At 36.8% G+C, this 25,199-nt stretch overlaps 1 protein-coding gene across 3 annotated transcripts in view; it reads right to left on the reverse strand.

Moving 5' to 3' along the window:
* CUNH8orf34 (chromosome unknown C8orf34 homolog) overlaps window positions 1–25,199 on the reverse strand; it is a 173,896-nt gene that overhangs the window by 112,001 nt on the left and 36,696 nt on the right. For all 3 annotated transcript variants that reach the window (XM_087751811.1, XM_087751803.1, XM_087751796.1), the window contains exons 4-5: window positions 19,484–19,612; window positions 6,203–6,231 (exon numbers count right to left, since the gene is read on the reverse strand). In XM_087751811.1, the coding sequence (XP_087607937.1) occupies window positions 6,203–6,231; window positions 19,484–19,612 (158 nt within the window). The remainder of the gene's footprint in view (window positions 1–6,202; window positions 6,232–19,483; window positions 19,613–25,199) is intronic.

Consider the following 25,199-nt stretch of genomic DNA (forward strand, 5'->3'; position numbering starts at 1 on the left):
TTGCACTCTTCATACGTCTGTCCAGAGTTCTCCATCACCTGACTAATTCACTTTTTACACAATGTCTGTTTTCTGCAAGGTTGATGTGACACAGTAAGACCACTGTAAATGGAATGCAGCCAATACAAAAGAGAGAGATCTGAGGAAAAAACACAGCTTCAGAGGTTTTAGAATACCTAACCACTGGCGTCTTTCTTTTATGTACTTACAAATAGATGTTTTGTGCATCTGTCTGGTGCTGTGGCATAGTCAGGTAAGGTAGACTAGATGACAGTGGCCTCTGGTCACTTGACAGGCATAACCTGTCACAGGTGTGACTACCATCATATACCTATGAGCTAGGAAAAACGATTATTCCACTGCCCACAATGCCTTCATTACACAAGGTGCCTACAGTAGTTTAACCTCTTCTGAGGTTTACTCCTGCTACTCTACTCTAGCCATTTTCACCTTTCCCTTTCTCCCTAGGATAATTTCTAATAATTAATAAAAAAAGGTTGCTGGAGCTAGTTAAACTTGCAACAACTTGCAGTGTCAATCTTGTTAAAAGCTTTCAGTCCATTAACTGAAAATGCAAAGCACCTTAAAATTTGCCCTTTTTTCAGTACCACAAGTTTTTCCTGACACTGTACAATGCACCATCAGCATATGAATAAGTAAATAATGAATGCTGTGTCTATCCTTGTTATGCTGATTTCTTTTGTAGACATTTTAGGGATTAAAGTAGCACTTTCATACTCTACTTAATAGACATGTAATTTACATTACATAGTCATGCTTTGCCTCACTTTATCACCTTGCTTTCCTTTTTGAATCTTGTTAGATTAGTACACCACAGTTTCAGTGACCTAATTTGTTTCTCTCCTTTCAACTATATAAGCAGCCACAGTGAAAACGGTAAACGGAGAATCAGAGACAGCTGTATTGAGAACACCAGGACATTTATTTGGCACCTTATTTCAAAAGCTTCAGTAAATTCAGATGAAGTATTCTGTTCTCAAACAAGTTTTTATAGGGTTTTTTCTATATAAATCTTAGAATCTTAACTGATTTCCAATTTATATTCACTCATAAATAACAGAAGAGATTGACAATGTCATTAGTGTACACATAAATATTTTCAGGACAAGCAGGTATTTAAATCTGCACTAAATGAACCTAGAGGATTATATTATGGTGTAGTCCAGGTGTCATCCACTTTTTATACACATCAGTGGCTACCAACTTGACACACTTGAGCTTCCTTTATGTGGAAACCAGGAGAAGAAGGGAAAGACTGGAGGACAGCTGAATCTCATCTTCACGTTGGGCTGAGATGTGGTTGCGGTATGCAACCCCTATCAGGGAGCACAACAACATTTGTATATCTGTTTATTTAAGCATAGTTTAAAAAGCTCAGTATTTCTAATTTCTGCTATGGATTTTGAGGGAACCTCCATAGTAAGAAATACTTTTGGGTCGGCGGAAATTTGTTTATTTTTATGACTTAGAGTAGTTGTTTCCTCTATTTTATTAATTATAACCTGTGTTCATTGTAGTAATACTACATGTAAGAAGAAAGTATACCCTAGACACAGCATAGAAAAAAATGTTTTAATTATTATTGAGGGTCAAAATCTGTTATGAATTATTATATCGTCTTCACTCGAGTGATTCTGGATCTCTAACACGTAGCTGTCTCCCATTATTAATGTTTAAAGTGACCGAAAGACATTTTTGGGAATTCCAGACAAATTCACAATGTTGTGACAGATCTCACACTATCTGTGAGAGCTCCACTACATGAAGCTTAAGCACTAATCCATGGAATACTGGGATTATGTGAAAACCTCATCTATTTAAAACAAAAATATTTCTAGTCAAATACTAAAAAAAAAAAAGCTTGGGGAAAAAAGCTAAGTGTTCTTTAGAGAATCAAAAGCCGGAAAATGAATAAAGCTTGCCCTGGCTCCTTTCAAATTGCTTTAGAATGACATTATTTTAGTCAGTCTTCAACTGTGGCAAGAGGCATAGGGTGTGACCCCTTATTGGGCATGGTCTGGTTCAGAAATATTGCTGAAATGGGTACAATCATATAAACCCATTTTAAACCTATTTCTGCAATTGTAGCATCCTGGCTACATTCTGCCTCAATGTATCTTACAATGCAGACATGCTACAGTGCAATATATATTACCGTTTATTTTGTGACATAAACACAAGTAGGGTCTTCCAGCAGCAGCAGATTCTAGAGGAGGCGCATCATCAGTAGCGCCATGTTCAGAGCATTCACATAGGACACCAGAGCTTCCATAGTATGGCTAGTCTATACTTCTGCATGAATTTGAACTTCCACTTCCCAGGGAAGCGTCCTAACAGACTTAGGAAAAATTCTGAAACTCACAGTGAATTCAGCGGTTTTTCCTCTATAATTTTTTAACCAAACTAGAATTCGGTGAATTTCACTGAAAGGTTAACATCCTTGCTCAACTTCTTCGTCTGTGTACATAAAATTCTTCACGGTATTGAGAAGCTTTAGAAACCACACACTTTCATGCATAGTTTCTGTTCAGTGGTAAGGAGGGTGAGTCAATTCAGAAATTTGTATTATATTAACTCTGTACTTTAGCCTTAAAATCTGTGAGTCACAAAGCATCCTTTCTCATTTTCTTTCCTTACACAAGCAGTACTAGTTGCTGATTTTACATAGCTTCCATGGCCTAAAGACGTGCTCTGAATCATCAAGAGATGACCAAACTCTGCAAGTCTGAAGTTAATGAGATGAAAAAGGAGGGAATCTGTATGTCTTGATTTCAGCTGGGATAGAGTTAATTTTCTTCCTAGTAGCTGGTACAGCGCTGTGTTTTGGATTTAATATGAGAACAATGTTGATAACACTGATATTTTAGTTGTTGCTAAGTAGTGTTTATACTAGTCGAGGACTTTTCAGCTTCCCATGCTCTGCCAGATGCACAAGATGCTGGGAGGGGGCACAGCCAGGACAGCTGACCCAGACTGGCCAAAGGGCTATTCCATACCGTATGATGTCATGCTCAGTATATAAACTGGGGGAGTTGGCTGTGGGGCAGCATTCACTGCTCAGGGACTCGCTGGGCGTCAGTCGGTGAGAGGCTGCACTACTTGTTTTCCCTGGGTTTTCTCCCTCTCTTCATTGTTGTTTTCCTTTTCGCTACAATATTACAATACAATAATATACAATATTATTATTATTATATTTCAATTATTAAACTGTTCTTAACTCATGAGCTTTCTTACTTTTGCCCTTCCGATTCTCTTCCCCATCCCACCAGTGGGGTAGAGGGCGAGCGAGTGGCTGTGTGGTGCTTAGTTGCTGACTGGGGTTAAACCACGACACTACACCATAAATCTGTTTTAACTGCAGTAATCTTAGGAATTTTTTTTTTTTGCAATTATATCAGTGAACTCTGAAATTTTATTAAACTGTGTCAAACTGAAAGCTTCCATTTTGACTGACCTTGTCTGCCTGTATTTTCTCTACCTCTGTCTTGGACTGAAGCCCTAAGTACTGGCACAAAGCTAATAATAGCAGACATTTGACAAGAATCCGTTTAAATGAAACACCCTTCCACAAAACTGATTGTAATTCAGAGCAAACTGGTTTTCCAAATCCAAATGCTCAAGTAACTAAGCAACTAACTAATTAACTGGATTACTCGGAAGAGGAGTTATATCAAGCAACGATACTGATCAAGTACTCCTCTGACAAAGGCAGCTAGAGGTTACTGCAGCCAGAAAGAAATATTGTTTTTTATAAAAGTACTTACATAAGGATAAACAAAAATAAAGAAACATACACATGCATTCTCTGTTTTCCCCAAGTTCATAATCTAAAACACAGATAAAACAGTAGAATTATGGGCTCTGTCCTAATCCTCAAGAATGTTCCTGATCGTCAGGAAAATAAAGCAGGGAAGAGCATATAGAAGGATGTATTATTATTGCGTTTAGTTTTGTGTCTCTCATGACATCTGTGTAATGCCAACGTTATAACAGAATCCAATGCCAAGTTTGGGCATACTGTGTTAGACCCATGACATGTACCTGAAGGGTTAAACAGTTAATCCAAACCACAGATGAATGCAGTTTGAAAAATGATTCAGTGCTGCCACAGCCTAGATAAGGAAGCTGTAGTACCAGCATGTATTTCTGGGAAAGGAATTACAATGAACTTGACTACATTTATACCTGAAAAATAAACATCGCCTGGGAACATGCACAGGTGAAATGGAACCAAATTCTGTCTAATGTTAAACCATTATCAGGTAATCTTTGGTTGCTGTTGGCCCACGCCAAATAATACACTTAGAAACAAGTCACAGGAACATTTCAGGAATTAGCTCGTGTAAAGGATCATTCCTAAGGGGCAGGATCCCACAGAATGGTCCTGGCTATGCTTAATGTCTTAACTCAGAACTAGTTTTTATGTCCATTAAAAATCCTTAAGAGGCAAAACAAGAAACAGAAGTGAAGTTCACTAAAGCCCAAGGAGATGCAAAACTGCGCTTCTTCTGTAAATCTATCCTAGAAGCCTGTTGAGCAATGTTGCCTAAAGGAAGCATGTTAAGAGCTTTATTGTTTGGTGTTTTTATTTATTTTCCAAATAACTTCCGATTTCAAGAACATTCAATTTACCTGTCCTCATCAGAAACAGGTATTAAAGCAGATGCAGTATTGTAAAGGTGTCAGGTAATGTATGCTATTGAATGTACATAGCATAATGTCAAGTTTTATTTAAAAAAACCCACCACCTTCCAATTTTAAATCATAAACAATAAAGTATACATTAACAAAAAGAGAAGTAACTCTTCACTCAGACTGGATCCTGAGGAAATTCACCAATGATGTTCCCCATCACAGTTTTCACACTGAATAATTAAATTTAAAAAATGTGAATGATTTTGAACATTTTGAACATTTGATCTATCACCTTTTAAAAAAAATTAACACAGAAGTATCTCCTAAAAAACATATGTAAAAAAGTATGTGATAACAGGCTCCAGCCCAAAATGTCTTCTTCCTCCCACAAACAGTATTTCATAGGTTTCTTTCAACAAACAAAACCAAATGAAGAGGAGCTCTTGATAAGTATTCTTAGAGGTAAGGGTTCTAATGGAAGGACTTCTAACTGTATTTCTCACTTCTGAGCACAGTTAAGGACATAGTAGGAAGGAAAACTTAGACACTGTTATACTCTTAATATGAACAACAAAATCAAGCAAGATCAAGGGCAAAATGATAAGTAAAGGCCATGCTTTTGAAATGGCAGCCCCATATGCACATGACTGCATGGTAACAGCGATCAATCTTGTCTAGCTGGCCTTTCCTGGAGAACCCAGGGGAGATATTTTATATGCACTTGTGTCAGAAAGGTTTGTGCCCTCATTTTGCCAGGAGAAAGGAAAGACATTCTAAAAACCTGTCTCCTATATTAGGCATTATTCCTGTGTTTTATATACCTTTTGATCCTATTTCCCTGACAGTAATGGTTTCTGACACCAAGAACACAACCCAAGATTCTGGGCACTAGAAGCATACTGCTGTACACTGGTGAGATTAGGGAAGAGAAAGGTGTTCTGTTTTCTCTGGAACTTTGAAAAATTAGCTTGATTACTCTTTCAGCATAGAGTTCATTACAGCTAAAACTAAAAACCATGTTAACTATGTAATACATCAAAAGGGCCAAAACAGAAGAGACGATTGTTTGCTGCATTCAGCAAGGAAGTAAAGATGGATCTTTATGCCCTGTGCATTCCTGATCAAATCTAGGAAGCAAAAATTATTCCTAAATATTCCCACAAATCATATCTGAGAATGCAGGATACATGACTTCATGAATAAAAGGTATTTAAAAGCTAAATGTTTCCAAAAGTACACAAAGTAACCCAGCAGACATGTTAAGCAAAGATGGTATCAAGATCAAAAGCATTTCCATGGCTTCATTAAGAGTCTCTTAAACTCAGTGAGATTATTTCTCCATAGTTGGCAGCCCATCCTGGATCAAGCTCTTAATATATCAACATATACTGTACTTACCCATACAGCTTTCCATACCCAAACTTCCTCTGAACCCAACAGAACTGAAGTGTGTACGCCAGGACAGGGAGACACAGCTCTCATTGCCTAAAATTATCACAATCATCTGTCTTTTTGTACTGTTCATTAAGCATACAGTAAATCTTACCTTATCAAGTTCATCAGAAATAGCAATGCCTGAAAACAAAACAGATTTAAAAAAAAAAAAAATTAGAAACATTCTTTCCATAAATGTCTTTTACTACAGTAAGTAAAAGCAAGGTTTAATCTAAAAAGTTTACATATTGTTCTCTGCACGCTGCTGTACCATACAATGTATCATACTTTGTTCCATTAGTGAAATTGCCTGGAAACAATATACTCTTAACTTTCCTTGGCTGCAATATTATCAAAACGAGTTTTCAAAAAACTGTGGAAAGGGAAACAGCAGATATGCCAGTAAAGTGACAACGAGCTTAAGTATACTTCTACCTGCTTTCTAAAATTAAACCAGTAACGTAATATTTACATATGGACACACTACTATGCCAATCTCACCCTGACCAGCATGCATAACATCATGCTGCAATTACAGGGCAACATGGACATGAGTCTTCTCTCTTTCTCCATGGTTCAATGTAGAAATGATTCCATGAAAACAGATGGAATTCAAAGAGAGGAAAATCTCGAAGTAAAATTTCACAATAGAATGCAAAACAGTTTTTCTAAACCCTCTGAGCAAGAACTTGTTTATTTGCTCTTATCCCTTCTGCTGATGCCTGCCTGAGGCTTCCCTATGCTTGCTTCCACTATGTCATCTAACTCTTTTAATTATGATTATCCTGTTGCACATTAAATATGCACAGCTGGTCTCAGAATTTTTAACACATCTACACACCTCAGTCATATCACATGGAGAGATCAAGTCATCATACATTTAATGCTATCATGTTGCAAATTCTGATGTATTGAAAGCAAAGCATTTCCCAGGTTCCTATGAGGTTTGATAAGAAACATTTCCAGGTTAGAACTTCAACTCAAAAACCAAAGAAAAGCATCTCCTGGTGGTGAAAATAAAGTGAAGCACCCATGCACAGGAAGAACACACACTTGAAAGTTGTTTTCTAATTCATATCATTTTGTCAAGAAAACTTCTTCCAAGGAATGTAAGAGATGATATTGCAAAATATGTAGTATCAGCTGAGTGGAGAGCTATTCTTTCTAAAATCACACTAAAGATTGCAGCAGTATAAGCTTATTTCCATGGCATTTTTATTTCTTACTATTTGCTATACCATAACTACCTGAATTCTTTGGGTTTTTACTATGCTTTTAATCATTAACTCTATATGGCTAATTCTCAGTTTAGATGACTTCCTTATATCGATTTTTGTTTTAAAAACAGTGAAGTGCTAGGAGAACTGCAATTATAATTTTAAGACCTGATCAACACATAAGAAATATGCCAGGAGTTACCAGAATATTTTCAGTCATTCAACAGTTGTAAAGTAGATTGTATTGAAAAAGATCCATTTTGCCTAACCCTTCTATCCCTCACAGCAATTAAGCCATTTTGTTCAGACTTTTATTTAGCCCAGCCATTACACTAACGTCCATGCAGTATAATCAGCAGGTTGCACCAACCTGAATCATTCAACAGGACTTTCATGGGTTATGAATTTCTTCAATCCCCAATGGGCATTTACTAGAGAGAAGGTAACTGCACTCTGGGAGGTAGTAAAAACATAATTCAAGGTTCTCTTTATCTCAACTTTGAAAACTTGATTTCCATCAACCAGCTCTCCATCACATTGGATGTATTTTGCATAACCAAGGTCAATCCATTTTACAACCGCAAATGCTTTCTCTAAACAGACAAACTACCTTTTCTCAGCAATTTCCCATAATGTTAAGATGGTTCATTTTGTTTTGATACAGGTTTATTTCCTCAGATTGGAGGTTGGTCCCCTTTTCTTCTGCTTTCACAGATGCTCTGCAAATGGGCCTTTGAAACCTGAGAGCGGACACAAGAGCAATTCTTCCCTGTGCTGACTTACTTGTTAAAAATATTTATTTTCAAGTATAGCAAAAGCAACTACAAAAGGTAAGCTTGCCATTTCCAAGACTCCTTTCCAAAAAATGCCAAATGCTTTTACTATTCAACTGCCTATGTTGCTAATCAAAGATCAGTACTGAAAGTACCAAATAGCAAATAGGAAAAACTGTACATACAACTATATGCCTCACAGAAAAAGCTCTACTAACTTCTCTGATTAATTCACATATAACCACATAAAGTTGAATAATATCCATAATCTAAAAGAGCGCTTTTAGTAAAATGCTTTTTTGTATAAGTCCCATTGGTTCCCAGAATTTACTCTGAATTTAGAGAATTGACAAGAATGCCTCAAATTTCTTCTTTCCTAAATTGCAACCAGGAGCAAGACACCAAAACTAACCGTATTTCTTAGATAAGCATGTAGAGAGAGAGAGCAGTTTCTGAGGACATCTTGCCAAAATAAAGTTTTAAAAGTTTAGAAAGCTTTTATCTTTGCAATCACAGAATTAAACCTGCAAACTCTTTTTACCTCTCTCTGTCTCTCTCTGATGTGGTATCAAGAGAAAAGAAAAAGGATTCTTGGGAAGACATTTCTTAAGGAGCTTTTTACAGTACTCTTGGCATGGTGATTCTTCTGGAGGCAGGACTTACCATACTGTCAGTCATGCAAAGCTTTATATTATGGCCTCACAGCTCCACTAACATTAACAAAACTCCATTAGTTACTGATAATACAACTCCATTAGCAGAGATCACAATAAATTAACTCATAAAAAGGTGGGTGTAAAAAAGCTTCTCATTTTTTTCCAAGACACCACTGCACCACACACTTAGTGTGTGGCCACTCTCACCAGTTTTCTTTTGCAGTTTCCAAACTGACAAAATATCACGGCTGAAGTTAAGAGGAGGAGGGACTTGCACCCTGTGTACAGCAGACAGAAAATCACAACAGTGAGGTGATTTTTTGGGTGCAGATCTCAGGTGGAATGATATGGACTCCAGTTTTCACAAAGTAGTTTCTCAAAAAATTAAACCCATTGCATATATTACTATAACATTAAAAAAACCCAAAACATCTTAATCCAGAATCCTGAGAATGCAACTGGAGATAGCCATAATTATCATACAGGAGTATTTAGGATTTCTGTTATTCTCTTAACCCTTAGCACACTCCTGCCTTTCTGATAGTCAAATAGGTTACTGTCAGTTACTTTATTTTCAACTAATACATGGAAAATTTAAAAAACTTGAATTTCTACAAAGTAATGGTAACAATGGTTGCTGTCTCCAGTTCATGTAACTGGTCATATCCAGAGATCAACATTTTTCAAAAAGAAAACCCTCTTTCCAATTTTTTGTATATTTGACAACAAATAATTGGTTGTGCTCTCTGTACCTTGTATAGTTATTTTCATTTTTTTTCTCTGTGGATTTCATACAATGTAAAAGAGGAAAAAATAGATTTTATTTTGTATATATTCTAAATAGGAAAATCATCATTGTAAAAATCAGAGTACTAGAAACAAAGGGACAGCCCGTTCCATGAAACTACTTTAGACTGAAACAACTATGTTTCAAGGTTTAGGCAAAACATCCATAAGTGTAGCCAAAACGTCCATACACTAAAAACTTTATACCTAACAATTTAGTCATTTCCTCAAACTGTAGCCTTTTTTCATCACAACTTAACCCTAATCACCAAAAAGCTCTAATACCAGAAAAACTGACACGCCTAGTTTGTTCAAGCTTGAATCCAATGGCTTTGTTAGAATGTAAGTTACTAGGAACAACTGTTTCTGACTTCCCTCAGCTTAAAGCATTTAAAGCCTGACTCTGCATGATTGTGACCATAGAAAATGGAAGTTTTAGGGCTGCTTCATCAAGTCACTCAGCAGCGGATAAGAAGGGGACTGTTGAAAAAGTTCTCCTCCCTTTGTTAGGGAAGGTCTTCTGATGCCAAAGGCAAATCCTTCAGAAATAAAGGAGTATGGCTTTAGCCTTTCTCTCACAGCAGCTGTTTCTCACAGAACAACATTTGCTATAGTTTTATATCATACTATGATTGACAACTGTACAATAGTCCTACCATTCTTACTTTTTGCAATGAGAAAGTGCAGTGTTCCAACGAACAGGGTGAGAAGTTTGCTTGCCACCATTAGCTAAGGCTCACAGACAAGGTTTACAGTGGGAATTAGTTAGGTATCTAACTGCCAATTTTATGTCTTTAAAAATCCTTCCTTTTACAAGTAATTAGAGGTGCTGAATTTTGATCAGGCATCACAAGTACCCAGCCCACTCAGCTGTCCGGTGAATTACACAGACAGATTCAGGGCACTTGTTTGTACTTTTGAGTGTAATGACCCTCTGTGCTGTACGGGTGCTGGAACAATAAAGTAATTGGTCTGACCGTGCTTTCACAGTCCTTCAGAAATGCTCCACAGCCACAACTACTGCCGTCTCTGATCAGCAACAAATCTGGAGTGGGGCTGTTCATCCTAGCACAGACTCTCTCAACTGGAACACTTTCATCCTGTTAATAGCTTGGTTTTTGAAGATAACTGAAAGAACAAGGTACTCTCTGATTGCAAGAAAGGTCTGGCACACTAGGATTAAATGAAACATGACTACCAGACAACGTAATAACAAAGCAACTTATTAATACGTATTATACTTTAATTACTATTATCATGCCTATATTAAGCAGATTGCCCAAAATCGTATCTCACTGCATCTGCCACGTACCTTATGGCTTTTTTATACCTAAAATATTAAATCAGTTGTTTGTCATGCCTTTTTTTAAAATTAGCATGGATTATTAAATTGCCTATACATATACAAAACCATTCTTTACACAGTTATCTTAGATTTCCATTCCCAATATTCTATCCCTTCAGCAATCTGCAGCAGCACAATGGTAAGAATGGAGAAAGAAAGATGATGATGATGATTACAGCATTATAGCATCTTCTTTCATGAAAAAGCCACCTCCCAAAATGTATCATCTGCACCATGTTTTAACGAAATAAAATCCTTTTTGAGTCTAGAATGAGTATCTTCCACAGTAAAGACTTCCTGCTTAGGACATTCTGCTTAATTTCTAGCTTACCAGGAAATGAACTTTCTTTCAAAAGAAAAATGAACATTGTTAATAACAACTCCATGAGTCTTAAAAATGCCTAGCTCTTTCATATGCAGTTCTTAGCAGAAGAGTTTTATTTGTTGCTGCTCTCCTGCAACAAATACAATTAATCCAGTACCTAATGCCTCTCCACTCACTGGTATTATTCCTATTTGAAGAGTGATTTTTAGACTTTGATGCTGCTCTCAATTCAACAGCATAAAATTAATTTTCAAAACAGTAGGCACCATATGAGTTCAGGTTTTTTTGAAATGGCAACTCATAAAATCCTTGCCTGCTGCATTATTCCTGATGAGCTTTACAGTAGCTTACAGACTTGCAATATCTTCATATGCTATACACACCTGAAATTATAGAACAGATGTTCTGATAAGAACGAAACGTCAGAGACATCTACCATTTCTGCTTTTATTTGTGGTCCTTAAATAATTATAGGAAGAAATAACACAAAATAGAAATTAGTTGAGATTTTTTTGAGACTTACATTTTTCTAAGTGCACAATATACATCTGACAAGTCTAATGTGTACCTAGTCACAAGAAAATAAAATGTTACTACTTTACTTTGATGTATGCCAAACTACCATTATTCCGCTCAAGAGGAGCAAATAGCTTATGCATTTTCCTAAACATCCAGAAGATGGCCACAGAGCTCCCCATAGCCAGTTTTCCTACTTGCCAAACAAAGCCTTCCGGACTTGACGTACAGGTTTTGACATACAGAGTTTAGAAATACTAAGACAACCCCAATGCAACTCTGACTAACTTGACAAAATTCATTCTCAGGATCGGTCTAGGCCAGGGAACTTGTGGATGGCTGGACTGTCAACCTCATAGCGCATCACAGGTTCTGTAACAAACTCCAGGACAGAAACAGCATTATTATTCTACCATTATTAATACTGCAGCTTTGAGCATGAACACAGGAATACCCTATCATGTATCAACTGCCCAGCAATTAACTGTCCCAATGCATTCTCCTATCCACTGTAAATCAGGGGAAGCATATGTTCCCTCACTGGTGGGACAGGCCATCTCAGATGTACTTGCATTTCCCATGGCAAAACCTCATGCTATACTGCAGCTGGCAGCATAGTAAATTCTAGCCCCTATGCCTGTCGGCACCATGTATTCAACACAAGGTAAATTGAAATTATTTATTTCACACCATCCTTGGATTATAAAGGACATAAAATGGTTGCTCCGATTGCACCAAACAAAGCACCTCCTCCAGAAAATACGTACATAAGAACCAAACCAGCTCAGTCATTTCTGTAGAGGAACTTTATAATAGATTTGTCATTGACTGTCATAACAGACATTCTTATATTATTTCCTTTACTTCATTGAGTCATTTTACAACTTTCAAAATTAGACATATTTCCTCCAGTAGTAACTCAGAGATTTTCTGTGAAGGCATACTGAATTGAAACCTCAGAGTTCTTGCCAATGAGGGGCATACATCCTTATATCATTAAACAACTGTGTATCAAGTTTCTGCAGTGGTATGCATCTTGAATTAGGATAATATTCCTCCCAATATCTAGCCGTATAAGAACAAGGGAAACAGTGTAATCTTCGAGGCACCACACATTAACATATCAGTACATTATACATCAGTATAGTCACTGTCTAGAAAACACGGATTTAATCTCTCCTCCCCATGGTGCCTTTAAAAAAATAAAAATAATTAATCCCCAGAAAAAGAATCTGTGCTTCACACTTGCAGCATTTCTCTATCCAAATTTCTGAGTGGCTCCAATGGAGAATAAAAGTTTCAGGATTAGGTTTGGTGAGTAATGAATTAGACAAACAGAGAGAAACAAAATGCAAAGTAACCACCAAATATTATGTCCCAGAAACTCTCCTAGGCCAAGGTCATCTCAGAAGAGAATAATCAACACTGCAGAATCTTTCAGAACTCTTGATTTTAGGGAAAGGTGTACACTGCAGTAGGTTGATTAAAGCGGGTAGCCCACAACGACCAGTAGCCAAGGACAGGTTCATAGCTCACCTTTCTACTACCCCCTGAATACCAACCCCCTTCTTCTAAGAACTAGAAAGTACCATATCTGAGATGACAGTCGCACAAACCCCAGTTCTGCAATAGCATTACGGAAACTTTTAGCAAGCCAAGTACTGTTCCAGAAAAGGACATTGTAACTCAAAAAGAGACTCTAGTACTGGAACTTAAGAGTAGGCTAGATCAGAATGGCAAATACCTCCACAAAGGTAATTAAAAATTTAACATCTGTAGGAAAAAGATACTTATAACTGAAGTAACAGTGATCTCCCAGCCATATAAGCCCCACTTTATAATTGAATAGCAATAATTACGTTCACATTCTTCCTGTTTCAATCTCGGAAAATACCATTATTTTGTATTATTACTCATGCATCACACTAAAAGCAAATGGATTTTATGAGCAAAGGCAGTATCGGATAACAGCTGCAGTACTGAGATAAAATTATCTTCCTTAAAGGTTTGATTGAGCTTATCTAAAAATGTCGATCTCAAAATAAATCACAAACATTGATCTCACACAAGAATAACACGATTTTAAAGTTCAGCCTGAACAGAAGAAAGGGAAAATCCTCTACAGAATACTGATGACTAGTTTTGTGGTTCAATTAGCAAAACACATTTATGGCTTGATGCTCAACTGATCATGGATAAGTCATTTTTACAGACTAAAGTCCATTTCAGATCAACAACTGTGTATGACTGAAAAAAAACACTGAAGTATTACATCTTAAAACAATGCCCCTAATGAGGTAATTGATAAAAGTCTAGTTACATGTCATGCAGGTATGCATTTGCAGTTATATCATCATCATCATCAGAAATGCTTGGTTTCAATGGGAAAATTCAGAGGTCTCTGATAAATGTTAGTGGCATTCCATTCAAGTACATCTTCCATAACTGGAATGTAAATCATTAACAGTTTCCTATAGTGTAGATGCTTCTAAATGAAACCCCATTCTAATGTGTTGCACAGACTGCTAAATGCATTGAAGTAGTTCATGATGTATATATTAAACTTCTCACATCCCACATACTCACAGGTTCATCCATAAAACCGAGGACATGATTTTAGTGGTTTGTTAATATATTCCGATCTTTTTTTGAACTAGTTCTACCCTTATTGTTATGAGAGTTTTACTCTTGTTGCTTATCTTCTTCCCCGTAAAAGATAAACAGAACATAGGCTTTTACGTTTCACTATTTTATCTTTTTCTTAAAGGGGTAAGATCATGCTTGCCTTTCTTAAGCTATGCATGAACAACACCAACTATTCTAACATTATGAGAAATAACCATTTGAGATACTCTGGAGGGACTCAGAGATCTTTCATTCTTGGAGATAATTCAAGAGCCATGGACAGGGTCCTGGACAACTAACTCTAGGTGGCCGTGCTTGAGTGGGGGGGTTGGACCAGATGACCTCCAGAGGTCCCTTCCAACCTCAACCATTCTGTGATTCTGTGATTCTTTACAGTTTCCAGCAATATTTCCTACTAGATTGCAGATGGCTTTCTTATTTACTGATATTTACTTATTGATTATTCCCCTTCCAAATTAAGAAACAAAAGAGTACTTTTTTCCTATTAGTTACAGCTAGATACCATTATTTCTGGGATTCCCTCCAACTAACTGACTTGCATTGGTTCCCAAATAGCTTTGGTTAATTTACTTTAAATTAAAAAAGTTAAATTACTACCATTTTCTGATCTTAGAATGTCTACTGAATTCAGAGCATGATAGATCTGTTTCTTCCCCTCTGATTTGTAGCATACACCTGGCCTTAACAAGGATTCAAACGTTACTAACAAAATGTCGGTCATCTCTGTTGAAAGGCTATATGTAACTATGAAAAAGTACCTATCTCACAGTAGAACACATTAAGTGTCATCAAATGATGTTACCATGTGTAAACTGAAACATCCAATACACACACGTTTACATATGCACTATAATCCTTAACTGTTCATATAAAAGATGTAAAGTTGTTCACAAAGCAGAAAGACTTCATATCTACTTTGCAGCAAGCTCTTGCTGATTTAGTCCTCATTTTTCCCACTCAAAACACTCATAACTTGCTGTTTTCCATCTCTCATTATCTATTTTTCCATCCTCAGTAGATGGGGGCGTGAAGAGAGGTATATTCATGAGCAAGATACTTAGCTATACAGGAGATTTTAACTCTCTTTGAAAGGCAAACAGGCCAGAAGGGGAAATACAAAAGCATACATTTGAAACAGCATGGAACTTTTCTTACTTTTGATGAGCTGGGGAAGAAGGATTATGGCAATAAAGATGAGAGACCTTGCAACTGAAGAAAATGAAACATGCACAAGGGAAATGCAGTATATTCCTCTATGTTGCTTCATAAATCAAAATCTCCCCTAAATAGTTGACTTGATAGTTCCAAATCTACTTCTATGACACACAGCTTATTGGAAAAGCGAACGAAACCCAGGTTTCCCACATGAGTAGGCCTCTGGAAAATGGTACACCTAAATCACCAAGCTCCAATGCACTTAGACCATAATTATGGCAATACTCCAGTCTCTCAAAACTCATAAGATACATTTAACACTGAGTGTGAAGTCACTTTTGGTTTCTCAGACCTACTGCAGCACAGAAATATTCACATATTTTCATGATGGGGCTTGGGAGGAGGGCTCCCAATATAAGGAAGTTCAGTTTTAATCACTCAGAGGACTGAACATAGGAGAGACCAGACATCTAAGCACCTGAGCCTCACATTCCACAGCTTTCAGGCAGTTTTAATTTTGTGTGAAGTGCACAGGTTTGTCTCAAAGCAGATATCTAGACTGCATAGTGAATGAAGCAGTAGAAAATAGAGTTTAATTCACAGGCTGTGTCAGCTGCATAGCAGGCAATGAAGTCCTGGAAACTCACTATGAGATGCAAAGCTTATCTTTAAAAATGGTAATGAATTCCAGGACTTGATGGAAAATTCATTTAACTTCAAACATCTGGTTTTATGTGGCACTCTTCCTTGTTAAAACACTAAGGAAAGAAATGAGAGGGCGCTGTAAAAAGCCATTGACAGTACATGGCGATCATTTGTGTACTCAACTACTTGCTGAGCCCGGTGCCTGTCCCATACTGCTTCGAAACAAGATTAGTATCAAATGTAGCATTAGATTCATAGACTTTACGGACATGCTTGTAGAATCAAAAGCACTGACTAGCCTGCCCAAAAGAAGCATCAATACTGGAGAAGGTAGCTACAGGACCTTGTCATGACTCTTGTAAAATTCACCACATGGGATGCTTGTTTGGGTACAGCATGAAATGAGTGAATGAGTTTCACGTGTCTTATACTTTTAAAGTTCTGGATATGTCTATTCATTGAAACCCTGTAAGATATTTTCTATATGCAATCTGTATTCTACCTTTGGGAGAAGAGTAAAACCACATTTATTTTCAAAATTATACTTTTTCTTTTATTCCAAACTTTTCACATTTTTCATCTTGAATTTTTATATCATCCTAACACATAAGAAATCACAGCACACAATAGATTTATTTCCTGAAATGATCTGAAAATCAGGAGTACAAAAAACTGGAAACAAGGACATACAGATTAGGATTAATCTGATGCAAGTGTTTAAATGATACAACCAAAAAGGCTAAAGTGCAAAATGAGTAACAACTATCAAAGAACAAAAAAAGCCACAAGAAAAGATACTATAAATACACTAGGAAAGGAGGACAAAGTAAAATACAGAACTATTACATCAAAGCGAAGGAAAGCAAATAACAGATGATGCAAAGAAATCCCAGTGTTCAATACTTTCACTGCTTCAGTCTTTACGAAAAAATTAATTGTGGCCAGATGCTTAACACTAGTGACTTTAAGAGGAAAAACTGCAAGCCAGATGATGGAAAGCTGAAAGATATTCTGATGACTTAGATACATGCAAGTTAGCAGAATCTTGTGAAATTCACTCTAGAGCACTTAACTAGCTGAAGAAACCTCTAATTCATTAGCAACTGTCTTTCAGGAATGGAGAGGACAGAAAAGGGCAAATACCATATCTTTCTTTGGAAAAGGAAAAGGGAAGATGTGGGGAATTACTAACCAGCAAGCCTAAATCTGACAGCAGCAAGAATATGTGACAAAATTGTTAAATAAAAAATTTATCAACATCTAATGAATAGGAAAGGTGATAAGAACCAGCTGACATGAATTTATCAAGAATAAATCAGTCTAATTGCTTTCTTAACTGGGAAACTTGCCTAGTGGATAAGAGTAGGAAGTAGATGTAAAATACTTCAGCTATAATATGACTTCGTTTACTGTCCTAGATGATACTCCAGTGAACAAATTAGAGAATTACATTCTAGGTGAAATCACTGCAAGGTAGATGAACATCTGGTGGGAAAACATGCACTTACTGAGTAGCTTTCAAGGGCTAGTTGTCAGATCTGAAATGGAATCATGAAGAGGTCTGACAATATTTCCGTTAATGATCTGGATGAAGAAATAGAGAGCACATTCATGAAAGTGAACTTAGTATCAGCCTGCAAATGATTTAAAGCACTCTTGGGGACAGGATTAGAATTCCATACTATCTTGGTAGATCACCAGAAAACATCAAGTACTTGCAAGAAATAGTGAAGAATGTTTCATTTGTGAAATAACTCCATGAAAACCTGACTCCAATACAACAGGGTACAGGCCAACCAGGTACGTTCACCTCCAGTCCAAGTGTAGGACCCAGAAGAGCTGCAGTGTTTTGCATTCCAATTAGAAAACTCTGCCACAAAGAGAGGTACAGCATGCTGCAAACTGTATTTTAGGCATAAGGAAGCCAGAGCTTAGTGGAACCTACACAATATTCAGGAGATACAAAGATGTAAGGATTGAAGAGTGGATTTAGTCCTTTAGGATTGAACTCATATCTGATTGGTTTGAATCTCCAGACAGTGAATAAATAACCCTTTCTGAAATTGAAAAAAAAACTGTTTCTGTATCTGTGTTAAGCCTGGTTACAATTCTCTACAGGAGAAAGGCTTGAAAATGGCACTCGCACCCATCACAGTAACACAGTCAGACAATGGTGGGGCTGCAAATCAGAGACCCTCACTGGAGGTGCTTTAGCTCCTTAGAAGCAGACAGACCCATTAACTAGAATAGTATTTGAAAAGAGCCCTGTAACTATACTACTATAATTAATATAAATATGAAAATTGCTCAAAATATAATTGTTGTGATCAACCTAAAACATTTGGGAGAGAGGGAATTTGGGCAAACTAGTTTTGGGTATTTGACACAATCTGGAAAAATGTTGAACCTCAAAATTCTCCACAAAACAGATCTTCCATTCTTCATTCAGCTCTGTTTCTGACCTCACTATCTGCAATTTCTCCAGCGAATCAAGAATTGCCATGGATAAAATTTAATGAGAGGAAAAAGAAAATATTTTTCATTCAAATGTGTCCCAGACCATGCCATACTTAGTTTTCATATACTATGGCAGAGAGTATTTTTCATACTTTGATAACAGTTAGTAGCGTTTGCTCCCACCAACGTACTTCAGAATTCTCTTCTACAGGAAAGAAAAAAAAAAACCAACAACTATTCCTCATCATATATCCAGTAATTCTCAGAGCTACTCCTCACATGAGCATGCTATTTTTAAACACTGCTGCTGTTTGACCATGTCTTATAAGGGATAATACTTGGGTTTTCTCACAAAATAACTGGCTAATATGTTTTTGAGTATTTATTTGAGATGCTTTAAAATATGTATTTGAATCGCTTTTGAAAACTGGAAGGAATTAATTGGGGTCAAGGATACAAAATACCCAATCATTTTTCAATGACAGGTCTGATCTCCATCAATGAGGTTAAGGTTTCACAAAGGTTAATCCATTCTAACTGCTACCACCCAAAGGAGCAGCCTCACTGCCGCATGTTCCCACAATTTCCCTTAAACCAGCCTCTTGTGTTGATTTCTTTACAAGCTAATTCAGTTCACTAAACTGGCAGAAAACTAATGTAACAAAAAAGGAGGTGCAGGGGTAGGAGTTTCAGTCAGCAGGAGAGCTGCTAAATCATTGCAGACATTCTGTATACCTCATCAACAGGAATGTAACTGCTGATGTCAATGAATTTGGTCTTCATTGAATAGAAGACCACCTTCTTGATATATATTTCCAAATTACAATTCAGGCTGCATGGTTACATTAAAAAACTAAAATCAATCAACTTACTGCGAGACAGATTCTCAAGGGCTTTTCCAAGTTTTTTGCTCTCTTGAAGAATATGATTTAGTTCATCAAAATCATGGTTCTCCGGTTTTGTCCTCCAATCCCATTTAGGATGCTCTATTGACCTTGGCACTAAATATACACAGATATATAGATGAAGTTTAGATTTGGTAGTTCAGACTCCTACAGTAGAAAAAAAGCTGCACAGTGAGTTTACAAGCTCAAGTACCTTGAGTGGAAATTATTTAACTATCCTCCTATTTTAACAGCTGGAAATATTTTCTTTGGTCAATGTGAAGTAAAAATGAAAACATCTATGAACAAATGCATACTTGGGATGATTCTTGTGACTGAATTAATTGGTAAACAGGAATAATTAATTAAAAATAATAAAAATAATACAATAACAGAAAAATGTAATAAAAATATTGCATATGAAAGTACTTCATTTACATCAAAATAGAATTGTGTGTCCTAGGGGCCAATAAGGAAAAATGTCAACATGAAAATGAGTAACTGTTACTTTTGGCTTTGCTAGTCATTTTATCAAAAAGAAAAAAGAAATATTTTAGATAAAGCTTTTAAAACAACATGTATATACATTTGTTTTAAAAAATCATAAAGTGTAGATAACACAGTTCATAAAAACAATGAAACAAAATATGTCCCTATTGTTCATGCTGTACAGCCTATAGTCTTTATTCTGGTACTTAAACAAACTTGATCTTTGGGAAGCACAGTCCTGAGTTTACAGTCTCCTACTCATTATCTATTACCAAAATCTTTAATTTAATTTTAAAATAACAGTTTCTCAACTGCTGAGCTAACTTTACCTACAATGGCAGGGAAAAAGAGAAGGAGTTTCTGAGATATGTAGGACCCACAATGAACAGAACTGCATTGACCAATGTGAACATTTTGAACAATTTGTAGAAATGAAAACAAAAACGATGCTGTCTTTGGAACTGCAGTTTAACGTGTTCTTTTTGCCAGTGTTCTGAACTAAGCTATCTGCTGCCTTTGCCACCAAATGCAATGGTTGGGTTGTCTCCAAACACTGCATTACCAAGCTGAGAACTGCACGTGCTGGTGTGGAGATGATGATGCCTAGTCCACGTTCCCAACTGAAAGGACCAGTTGCATTTATCAATGGTTGCTAACTACTCATTTAAAAAGAACTTCAGAAACAAAGCCTATAATGTCCAATATATCCTGGCCAGCTTTGAAGTTTTTATTTACTATTTTGACAGCTGTCAACTAATTTATGCTTACAAACTTCATTTTCATTACATGCTAAGAAGGAAACTTGCAGACTCCTACAGATCGTGCAAAAAAAGTGCTATCTTATGATCATTTGGAATTTCAGAGTACTTTTATGATGGTATGGGGAAATTATGCTCAGGCTTTGAGTTCTGGTAGCTATTACAAAATGTGTTAAATAACTGTTGCTATGGAAATTTGCCTTACTGGTGACTGCCCTCTGTGTGAATATAGAATCTGCTCCATTTTGGATCAACTTCACAAGGGAAAGTTGAAGTTAAGTCAATAGCCATCTTTTCTAGATAAAGAAATGGGACAACGTTATGTTTAAGTCCTTCTGTCACAAAGGACTTGATTCCATCTCCCGTAGACATAAACCAAGCCATCTTCAAACTGGACATCTATACAGAGTCTGACAACCCAGAGTACGTTCTGATCTGTAACACCCACTCAGGAACCTGGGTAAGTATTAGGGAAGTTAATACATTAGACTGCAACTACAGACATTCTCAAAGACAGAAGACAAAGGAGACATTAAAAAGGACCTACAGAGATAAGAGTAGGAGGAAAGAGACACAGGGAGCCTCAATAAGGAGAAGGGAAAAGAGGGGCAAGTTGGAGTGTCAGAGTCCGGTTCTGCTTTATGTTCAAAAAAGACAAGTCATGTATTTCCTTCTGAAGACAATGGAAATAAAGAGTTACGGTGGTTCCTAGTGAAAAGATACAGGCCTTAAGATATTAGGCTACGACTAGCCTCTACTCAGATGGACAGCTTATAATTTTTGTTGATACTTTTAAATGCCAATCATTTAATTTATAATTCCCTGGTTTAGGAACCACTATGTTCATTAAAAGTTATCTAAATTTTTGTGTGACCAAAAATTGCCTCCATTCCTAGACCCTAGTGTAATTAAATTAAATAGCACAACTTCAGTATTTCTCCTCCTTTTTCTTATTTACAGGAAACAAAATGTTCCATCTAGTATTTTTTCTGAACTTTTACTAACTGTGAATATAAATATTTAGTAAACTAGAGAAGAAATTCTATAATGAGGTCTCTCTATTTTTGCTCACCTTTGTTTTATGTTGAGATTACATGCTCCTTTACTGCCTGTTTTTTCAGCCATCCCATCTTCTCCCTTCAGTGTACCAACACTATATTCTACAGCATCACTCACTCTAGCCTACTAGCAGTTTGACAGACTTTTCTTTCCATGTTTATACTGAACTTACCACACTACAAAAATCTCACAGTACCACCAAAATACAAACAGACAATAATTTAATATAGTAAAACCGTGTACAAAGAGGACCAAACCTTATAGCTTCCAGGTTGCAGAAAATTTCAACAAGCTGGAATTTGATATCACGTCAATTTGAAACAAACCACATTTTTCAAAATACCAAAGAACAGCATTTTTGAGAAAGCATACGATTTTGAAATAACATTTGTCCTGGGACAGAAGCTGACTGAAACAAGTTCTACTCAACAGCTGTGGAGTTTTCAGGATCAGCAGCTGCCAAGTATATGGATCAACCTGCATCAGGCAAATGAGAGTATCAAGACTCTATCCTTGGAAAGCAGGGAAACTTGCTCAAGAGACAACGGTCTGGTGCCTAGTTTCAGCGAAATGTCCCACAAACACAGGAAGCTTGGACTGCATCTCACTAGATGGATGTTGGGAAACCAGTCAAAAACATGGTGGAAATCTGCTCTGCATGCTGGTGTACTACAGTCTGTGTTTCAGTGAACCATTTTGTACTTCAGTGAAAATGTATCAAAAGATATATGCTGTCATGGACCAGTTCTGAGTTTCAATAGAATTTGTTTCAACAATAGTTTGGCTCGTTCTATTGAACCAAAATTGAGGGGGAAGTTAAGCAGAACTAGAACTGACTGAAATGTTTATTACTTCCAGAGAAGACATAGTTCTTACTTACCTACTCTTCCCACTAATCAATGGATACTAAAATTAAAATCTACTTCATTACATCATGTAGCATGTGTCTCTCCTTTCAGGGTTCATTTTCTGCTTGATTACGAATGTTTTTAAAACATAAACTTGTATCTTCCCAACTATAGGATCAACAAGCACTGGTCATTTTCAAATGGATGACTTTGAGTGAAGCCTGCAGAATTGTATAAAGACCATATGACGCTTCCCTGAGATCTTTTGAAATACATTATCTTCTGCATGTACGAAGTCCATCATATAACATTTCCATGCATATGTCACTACACACTTAGTAAAATCCTTTCATAATATTCTGAACTTCCCCTTTCTGTATTATACTCCCTCATTCCTCAAAATCATCATATCAGTAATTTTAAATCCCTCATCACATTACCTGCCTCAACCTCATCTCTGTTATTTGAGAGATTTATGTAACACTTTCTCTTGAAATTATTTGCTACAATTGAGAAGATTGATTACATCTACATCATAGCATCTGTACAGAAATATTTAGGTTTTCCCTTTATGGAGCTGAGATTTCCCCATCTCATCTTAGAAGACTGCAAAGGCATGCTTTCCAGTATTTCTGATTTTCTGGTGGTGTGCCCCCCAGCAAATGCACATCGGATTCATTCACAGATGTGTTATGAATTCTGTCATAAATCAGCAGACCTTTATTTTCTACTGGATGACGGTACAAGATCAGTACTGTTTTCATCTACATATACGTGTCTTTTCAAGACATGATTTGCAGACAGAATCAGACCAATTGCTCATTAAATCCTACATTTCATTAATACATTGTATGACCATCTTACATCTCAAAGAACAAAAATATGTGTTATTACTGAGCATAAAATTACTCATGTATTTAAATCTCGCAATAGCATTCAGATTACAGTTCTTTGATAATACAGCCAAACTGGTTTACACAGTACCTGGATATTGAAAGGCTAAGAGAACGATGGCCTACAGTCCTAGTCTCACCAAGGGCAATTAGAAGTACACAACGTTGTAATTGTAAACGGGATATGGTGAGAATGGTGAACTGAAGCAGAGTGAAAAGATGATCTGTGATCTGATTTACTACGGAGGTGGTGAAGAGATCACACTACTTTGCCTAAAAGTAGCTAGCTGGGAAGCAAGAAGTCTGTTTCACGAACTATTTAGAAACTTCCAAATTTGTTCTTCAAATACAGAATCTGATCATCTAAACATTTCATTAAATATATTCATATATGCACAAACACACACACTCTAGGAGCCCTAGCTTCAAGCTTCTTCCTTGCCAGACTACAGCAGCAGCTTCTGCTTAATTATGTTTTTGCATACACTAAACAAGTGGTCAGATCCCTTAGATACCAGAGTTTCTTGTTTGTGTGTTTGTTTCAGGTGTGACTGAGATCATAACAGGCAGGAGGAAGGACTGGAGGAATCTTTCCAGTAAAAAAGTTGAATGCATAAGGAAGAGCTATCTGTGCAGGAATAACACGCACGCTGCAGTCAACACCAGCTCTGCTGAAGGAAAAAAGTATTTCCCAATTAAATAAATCAATTCTCCTGATGTTTCCAAAGATTCCTATGAAATTACAATTCTCAGTTCTGAATAAACTTACAAGTTCAGAATCATTTGAACAAAATAGTTCTAAGACAAAAGCTCTGCAACAGAACATATTACAGCTGATGGACTCCATTAAATCTTGGGTCAGTTCTGGCAGTTTTAGGGAGCTTTTTAGGTTGTTGGGTGTGGGGGTTGGTTTGTTTGTTTTAAACACAAATCTGAGAGTAAACCTTTAGGTTTCAGCAGGCCAAAACATTCAGCTTCTCAGATGAGTCCTTACTACCTCTTTGGAGAGGCTTTGAAAAAAAATGTACAATGACACCCAAAAATGCAATATGCTGTGCATGTCTAGACAGAGTAATAAATGGCTTCTGAACATGCTTGCTTTCTGCTGATCTGAGTGGTTGAAGGGGCGTACAGTACCCACTGATTTTGACATAAACCCAGCAAAAAAAATGTCAGTATTAATTTGGTTGTTGGCAGAAAATAAGAGAAGCAGGATATGACAAAAAGGCACATGGCAGAAACCAGCCTTTGTGATAGCAATTAAAAAAATGTAGTTCAAACACACAAGGTATTTTCAAAAAGTTGCAGAGACAAATGTTTGCAGGGGTGAGTAAGGCATGAAAATAACAGGAGGAATCAAGGTTTAAAACAGTGGTATGGACAAAAAAATAGGAAAGGATGTAAACAGAAAAGCATGGAATCAGAGGATAATTAGGCTGGAAAGGACCTCTGAAAGAAAGTCTTCTAGTCCAACCTGCTGCTCAAAACTAGTCCCATGAGGGTAGGTTGCTCAGACTATCCAGTTGAGTTTTGAGTATCTCCCAGGATGGAGATTCTACAGCCTCTCTGGACAACCTGTTCCAGTGTTTGACCACCCTGTCACTATTATTTTTGTTGCCTCTTGTTCTTTCACTACGCACCTTCAATAAGAATCTGG

This window comes from Nipponia nippon, unplaced genomic scaffold (genome assembly GCF_047370975.1).
Source record: "Nipponia nippon isolate SJK-2023a ecotype South Korea unplaced genomic scaffold, ASM4737097v1 scaffold_1, whole genome shotgun sequence".
Classification (NCBI taxonomy): domain Eukaryota; kingdom Metazoa; phylum Chordata; class Aves; order Pelecaniformes; family Threskiornithidae; genus Nipponia; species Nipponia nippon.